This window comes from Coturnix japonica, chromosome 1 (assembly GCF_054131305.1).
Source record: "Coturnix japonica strain WE chromosome 1, WE-NBRP24, whole genome shotgun sequence".
In the NCBI taxonomy this organism is placed as follows: domain Eukaryota; kingdom Metazoa; phylum Chordata; class Aves; order Galliformes; family Phasianidae; genus Coturnix; species Coturnix japonica.
This window is the reverse complement of record NC_140663.1, coordinates 28,642,695-28,650,219: the sequence shown is the minus strand read 5'-3', so window position 1 is coordinate 28,650,219 and position 7,525 is coordinate 28,642,695. Positions and strand designations below refer to the sequence as shown.

Below are 7,525 nucleotides of genomic sequence, written 5' to 3'. Positions count from 1 at the left end.
GTCAGGTGCTAAAAGTAGTTTAGATTCCACAGTTTTGTTTTGTTTTTTTATCTCACTTGTACAAGACTGGCCTAATACAGTCAATGTGAATATTTATAAACATGGTTGACTTTTAAGTTCACAGGTGCAGAGACAAACTCTAACCTTCTTCCAGTTTCCAATAAAAGCAAAATCTGAGCAAGCATCTGCATCAGAATACTGCTATTTAAAATATTTTACTTAAAGACGCATTGAAAAGAATATTATTTACTGCTGTCCTCTGACTTATACTTCCACATCCTCACTTGTTGTGGTGCTGGTGAGGCCACATGGTAAGCAAAATCAAGAACAGACAAAGCTGAAATTTAAATGAACAGCAAATGGACAGCCAGCAAAACAGAATTCCAATTTCAGCAATGCACCAGGCTTAGATTAACATACAGCATTTATTAACCTGCAGCCTGAGAAATCTGTCAGCTCTGTGGGGTTTTTGTTTGTTTGTCAATTTGTTATGCTTTCAATTTGAATGTATATAACTTTTTTTATAACTCTATTGACTTACAAGGAGTTTACTAATTGCAGTTCCCAGCATCCTTTTTAAGAAATAAATACAGCTTTTTCTTGATCCTTGGGCACTGTTGCCAAGGCATATATTATGAACTACCATGAAACACTACCTCAATTTCATACTGAGTTGCTTTACACTTCCTAGGTGTTGACCATCTGCTCATGGTGCCTGCTCTCAGTTTTTCTATAGACATTTTGAATAAGTTACTTGAGATTTGTGTTCTTAATCAATAAGAGTTTGGTGCCACTGAAAGTGCCTCTCTTTATTCCTCTTCACCTCACTCTTTATCTTTTATCTGTGTCAGGCTGTAGAGCCCCACTTCCTCTCCAGTGTCAAACAGACACTTTTTACATTTTTGCAGAAGAGATTGCAGTTCATGAATGCAGCAGGATTTCTTCAGATCTTATCTTTCTTCAGACAGATTAATTTTATTCTGTGTTAATATACTTGATCAGCTCATTGAAATCTTTGATGAGAAGAAGGCCAGGTAAAGAGTGGATGGTGGGAGTACACAATCAGAAGTGAAGATAAAGAAGCAGAATTGTGGTTCTTCTACTTTGGAAGCTGTTAGGCTTGGTTACCTCATCTAGTGATATATGCAGTAGAGATCAGACAATGTACAACCATGTAAATAATTCTAGATCATCTACATTGGCCTTATTGTCTTTAATACTGCAGATGTTTGTGGCAGATTTCTTTATTCTAATGCATTTGAAAATGAATTTTTTTTTCTATCTCTTCTTTCTTTGGTGCGCTGTCCTTCAGCTCACTTCTGATTTGTCCTATTATGATTTTAAGTTATGTGCGATTTACTATACTACACTTTCTAAAGGCTAACTTTTTGTTTCTAGAAGTTTTCTTCTCTCCACTGGTTAAATGTACTATTTTTTACCGATTCTTTTTGAATATTGTGCTAGCAGCTAAATTAATATTTCTAACAAGTTGAGACTTGAAAGAGTCATCTCCACACTTGTATTTTAATCATTGGAACAATACAATGAAAAGAGTTAAAAACACATTGGTTTGAAACAACAAAAAATAAAATAAAAGCCAGAAAGCGAGCAGACATTTGGATACAGAAACTGTTAAATTAATCAGACTTCACTATGATTCTTTGGCTTATTTATTTGTTTATTCATTTATTTGTTGTTCTTTCTTGCTAAGTCAAACAATATCACATTTCATATCTACGTGAATTCTTTCTTTGTTTCCACTTCTCTGCTTTGGAACAAAGTACTCTAAAAAGAGATAAAATAAGATTGTTAATAAGTTCTAGGTAGCGTTTTCAGAACAAAAGACATTTCATGTAATAAAAACCCCAACCATTACATTAAAGATAATGTAGTAGTGTACTTCTCATGCTATCTTTTTTGGATCCCAGCTCAAGCCAGTTTCTAAGGACTGAAATCACACAAATTGCTCTTTCTCAGCCATTCAGTTCAGGTTTTAGTTTTCTTTTTGGGAAGGGGGTAAAAATCTGAGTTCTGTTTGGAAAAGTATAAGGAGCTGTGAAAGGGTCAGTGTACAGGGGATTGTGGTATTTCCAGAATGAAAGTGCCAGACTTTTCACAAAGACCTGTTCAAAAATTTTAACTCTGTTTTGCAGATTAGCAATTAAAATTTTTCGATTGTTTTCATAAAATCTTAAGCCTCTCAGTCTTTATTGGAACCTTTGCTTTTGTTATATTTGAGCTCCTCATTCATTTTAACAAATTCTCAAATTTAAAAGCAGGTAACATATTTCAGAATATGTAATGTAAAAAAATGTATGCCAAAGGTTTATAAAGTGAGTCACAGAAGCATTAAAGAGAATACAAATATATGATCTTGAAAGTGTTCTACTGAAATGCTGTCTCGCTCCAATTTAGGAGTGAGGCAAAGGTTCTTTTAATAATGTTATGCCCGGCGTGAGATTAAGAAGAAGAGCATTCAAATGTTGATCCGACCAGTTTATTGGAAATAATAGACAATTGAGGGGATGGGGAAGAGAGAGTGACGAATGCCAAAATTAGGGTGATGGGGAAGGGAAAGTAGGCGATAGAAAAAGGTAGAAAAGAGCAAGAATTACGTTAAAGCGGGGAATAGTCACCTCCTGGATGCAGCAGCGTCCCGTAGCACGTTGTTAACGTTGGTCCGGGGCAAAATAAGCGTAGGGGAGAGCAGCAACGGAGTAGCAGGCTGCAAGCAGCAGATCGGCGAATCGCAGAAAAGATGGTCAGAGTATCGTGGTCTCTAGAAGCAGAGTCTCGGGCAGCGAGGTCCCTCGGAGCAGAGTCTCGAGCAGCAATCCCAGAAGAGATAATAGGCAACAGTAGGACAACGGTGGAGAAATCTGAGATCGGATACCTAGATGCCCAACAAAGGTTCTTCAGCATGCAGCCATCTTCTTCGGCATGCAGGCGCTCGCGTAGAGAGGCATCTGGTGTCAGAAAACCTCTCCCCAAAATTCGGGGTTTGTCCGTGCCCTTTTTATCCTTCTTTCCAGCCTTCGAGACATTTCGGGACGGCTCGGGTCAAAGTCTTGTGACTTCCTCAGAGCTGTCAATCTTCCTTGAGATGGGCAAACAGGAAAGACCACTTAAGGGCCAGTATCTTATCTCCCTTTCGTAGCTCCCGGACTTGTCCATCTCCTGTGTGTCTCAGACAAAGGCAGTCCTGGAACCTTGGCCAGGACTTGCCTGAACTTGTCCATTTCAGCAAACTTTGAGACAGTAATGTAAAAAGCATGGCTTCTTACACCACCCCGTGACTCAAAGTTTGCTTAAAAAATGGACCACTGCTGATCCAGGTTGGTGAGAAAAAGATAGCAAGCATGAGGGGAAAAGGAGAGGGTAGGGGAATTAAAATGTTTAATACAATCATTACAAAAGATTTCTTGATGTGCTCCACTTCTCCATCACTTGAGGAGGTTACAAAATACATGGACAATACAACACATTGGATAAGTTCAATGAAACATGGTATCATACACAAAACAAACATGAAAGTTGCGACAACACACAATAGATAAAATAAGATGCATTTTTCCCACAGTACACCTGGAAGACAGAGAAAAAGGTCAAGGTCTGGACTTTTCCAAGTTTGGACAGGAACACGTATACCATCAGCAATTAGTTTAACTTTACCATTATAAATCTTTAGACAACAGGTGGAATCATTTAATTTGACACAGGCATCTCCCAGTGATTCTTCAGGAGGGGTTGACACAAATATTACATAATGAATAAAAGATAGAAATTGAGAAAAAACAACCATACATTGAAAACAACCATACATTTAACAATGACCAATAGTAAAAAATAAACAAGTAAAACAATAGGGATATTTGTGTCAGGAGAACCTTCCACTTGAGCATTTCCAAAACAGTTCAATTGCTGAGAGATATATACTAGTCTGGCAAGTCTAAGGACTGTTATAGTCACAACATAGTGTAGGATACCCCAGAATTTAAATCGTAGGGAGTAATCCCAGAAACATACACATTTCTTATCAAAAACGAAGACACTTTCCAACAACAGTGTTTTGAATGGAACTCCTGTACTGATGAGACACTGGAAAGCATCAGTGCAAAGGGTTTTATGATAAATTTCACTTTAGTGACCACATCTAACAGATATTAGATAGGTCCCATTGCTCATTTCCCAATTCATTAGGAATTTGGAAACACCATGGAGTTACATGCAAATCACCGTCAAGTTTGACCAAAAGAGGTGAAATAAACCAAAAGAGGTTAAAAGGAATGATTACCACTGTGCAAAGAGTACAAGAAAGCCAGGATAACCTGAAAAAAAAAAACTTGGAACCCAATTGTGAAGTTTAAACAGATCCAAAGACTGATACCAATCACAACTCATAAGTACAGCAAACAAAACATAATACTATTGCAACCAAAATATGAAATAAAGAGGTATATCAGTATTCTAGCATGATCACATCTTCAATTTTTCTGTCACAAAACACAAATGGTTAAAATCAGCTACAAGCCATTCTGTTCTGTGAAGGTCCTGCGGGGATCTTCTGTAAAAGAAAACAAGACAACTCGCCCTTTGGGGGCTTTGTTAATACAATTATCTTCTCCTTTTAGTCGTGAGCCTCCTAACAAACATCCATCCTTCACCCCCCCCCCCCCACCTCCCTCTCATCTGGGGGAGGGGGCGAAAGTATCAACTTTCCTTGGGCTTTTGTTCTGGCCACAAGTTAACTAATTTCTCTAGCCTGACTGTGGGTAATCCATTCATCAAATCTCGTGGAATGCCCTTTTGCCAGCCCAGTGTCCAGAGACGATTACGTTTATGATCAATATTTCTCCTACCTGTTCTTACTAGCAATGAGACCCTTCCAGTTCCACAGAGTTTTGGGCTAGGTGGCCTAGGAGCAAGGGTGGTTGCTGCGAGCCTTACTTCCCTTGGCTCAGATTTACTGGAAGAAGCCACAGGCCCATATTTCCTTTCATAATTAATCAACTCTTGGGCAACCTCCCCCCATGTCCATACCTTATACCCTGATTGCAAATGGCCTGAGGTGCCAGTTCTTTCTAATTCTGTGGCAGAAAAGGGAATTTCTTTAACATTCATTTGAGGATCCAGGTCCTCTCCATTATCAAAGGTATATTCTGTTTTTATTAGAGGGCGCAGAGGGGCTATTGGGGTTTCAAACTTATCAAAATTTTCTTTCGTTTCTTTCAGTTCTTCCTGAGGATACAGTTTTTCTTGTGGTGCACCATGAATATCAGTGTCACCCGTATCTTTATATGTTAAAATTTCCTTAAAAGCCATTTGTAACAAGGCCGAATTATGTCTCTCTCTTTCCAATTGTACTTCTAGATTTCCAATTTGGTTTTGCAAGGCTTTCACGAGTTCTTGGGTTGTTTTAACTGTTTCTTGTAACGACTGTATAGTCTGGTTTTCCGCCTCAAACTGCTGGTCTCGGAACTCTACGGCTGCTTTTAAAGCAGCACCGAGTACCGCACAAATAAATGATTTGCCTTTCCCGGCTCGGGTACGAGCCCCATGTTGTAAAACGCAAATGCGGTCAGAAACAGCCTGCAAATTATACCAATTTTCACGTGCCCAGTCCATCCCTAATGACGATGGCCGAGACCCGTGCTTTTCAAGGATATCAAACAACATATTTTCACCTTCCATATCAGATGTAATTTTACTCACAACCAAAAAATCTACAGGCAACGAAATCTACGCTGAGGGAGGAGGCGATTCCTTATCTCCTCAGAGAGGCAAACACTTAACAAAACGAACAACTGCTCAAAACACTCCTTTACACAAAAGACCAAACGACTCAATCAACACTTCCAAAGAAAGTGTAAACACCTCAATCGGTCCTGGCTATTCTGGCAAGCCACAACGAAAAACTTCAACCTCCAAGCAAAAAAAAAAAAAAAAAAAAAAAGTTAGAAATAACTTCTAAGTTTCTCAAAAGAAATAAACTTCTTGGAGAAGCACACACCACTTCCACAAGAGGGGTACACACAAAACTTTAAAAACCAAAGGTACGTCACAAGATACTTAAAACCACCACAATGCAAAATAGTCTTCCCAGGGAGGCACACACGTGTAGTACAAAATTAATTCACTCGTCCCCGAGAGGTATACACGTAAGAAAGAAAGTTTCAGAATGTGGAGCGGTCTTCCTGGAGAGGTGCACACGTCAAATTAAGTTATCACAATCGCTCCTTGCAACTCCAGGAGAAACAGACAGAAAAGTTTTAGAGAAACTGGAAGGATAACACTCTCACGACGGGTATCCTGCCGACTACGCCAATAAAAATGTCTCGCTCCAATTTAGGAGTGAGGCAAAGGTTCTTTTAATAATGTTATGCCCGGCGTGAGATTAAGAAGAAGAGCATTCAAATGTTGATCCGACCAGTTTATTGGAAATAATAGACAATTGAGGGGATGGGGAAGAGAGAGTGACGAATGCCAAAATTAGGGTGATGGGGAAGGGAAAGTAGGCGATAGAAAAAGGTAGAAAAGAGCAAGAATTACGTTAAAGCGGGGAATAGTCACCTCCTGGATGCAGCAGCGTCCCGTAGCACGTTGTTAACGTTGGTCCGGGGCAAAATAAGCGTAGGGGAGAGCAGCAACGGAGTAGCAGGCTGCAAGCAGCAGATCGGCGAATCGCAGAAAAGATGGTCAGAGTATCGTGGTCTCTAGAAGCAGAGTCTCGGGCAGCGAGGTCCCTCGGAGCAGAGTCTCGAGCAGCAATCCCAGAAGAGATAATAGGCAACAGTAGGACAACGGTGGAGAAATCTGAGATCGGATACCTAGATGCCCAACAAAGGTTCTTCAGCATGCAGCCATCTTCTTCGGCATGCAGGCGCTCGCGTAGAGAGGCATCTGGTGTCAGAAAACCTCTCCCCAAAATTCGGGGTTTGTCCGTGCCCTTTTTATCCTTCTTTCCAGCCTTCGAGACATTTCGGGACGGCTCGGGTCAAAGTCTTGTGACTTCCTCAGAGCTGTCAATCTTCCTTGAGATGGGCAAACAGGAAAGACCACTTAAGGGCCAGTATCTTATCTCCCTTTCGTAGCTCCCGGACTTGTCCATCTCCTGTGTGTCTCAGACAAAGGCAGTCCTGGAACCTTGGCCAGGACTTGCCTGAACTTGTCCATTTCAGCAAACTTTGAGACAGTAATGTAAAAAGCATGGCTTCTTACAAATGCCTGTTCTTGGACAAATAAGTTCCATATACACTCCAGTATTCCTGCTGACAGCTTACTGAACTACAGATTCTATAGTTCAGTTTTAATTTTTCTGCTTATTTGGCAAGTCTAGAGATTAGACTGTTTAACTAAGAAATGAAGTAAAAGTATTTATAAGAAAAGTCCACAGTATTTTTTTGTTTTAACTTACAATTTTCTAGAAGCAAGTATCTGAGCTTTTATGTTTCTATGAAAACATTCAGCCTGACTCCATTAAATATTCAAGTACTGTTATCTCACTTAACAGTTACTTGGGAGAGCA

At 39.8% G+C, this 7,525-nt stretch overlaps 1 protein-coding gene across 3 annotated transcripts; it reads right to left on the bottom strand.

The window, feature by feature from the left end:
- Window positions 1–1,505: 1,505 nt before the first annotated feature.
- Window positions 1,506–7,219, bottom strand: LOC146762341 (uncharacterized). 3 transcript variants are annotated; one of them, XR_014942260.1, is made up of 2 exons: window positions 2,637–7,219; window positions 1,506–1,785 (listed from the first exon to the last, which is right to left on the bottom strand). XR_014942260.1 is itself a non-coding variant. In XM_085536505.1 (2 exons), the coding sequence occupies exon 2, from the start codon at window positions 5,689–5,691 to the stop codon at window positions 4,711–4,713; it is 981 nt and encodes a 326-aa protein (XP_085392631.1). In that variant the 5' UTR covers window positions 5,692–6,659; window positions 6,828–7,219; the 3' UTR covers window positions 2,482–4,710. The 3 variants fall into 3 exon arrangements, 1 of the variants encoding a protein (XP_085392631.1); XR_014942265.1 differs by lacking the exon at window positions 1,506–1,785 and having other exon boundaries at window positions 2,482–2,725; window positions 2,894–7,219; XM_085536505.1 differs by lacking the exon at window positions 1,506–1,785 and having other exon boundaries at window positions 2,482–6,659; window positions 6,828–7,219.
- Window positions 7,220–7,525: the final 306 nt, after the last annotated feature.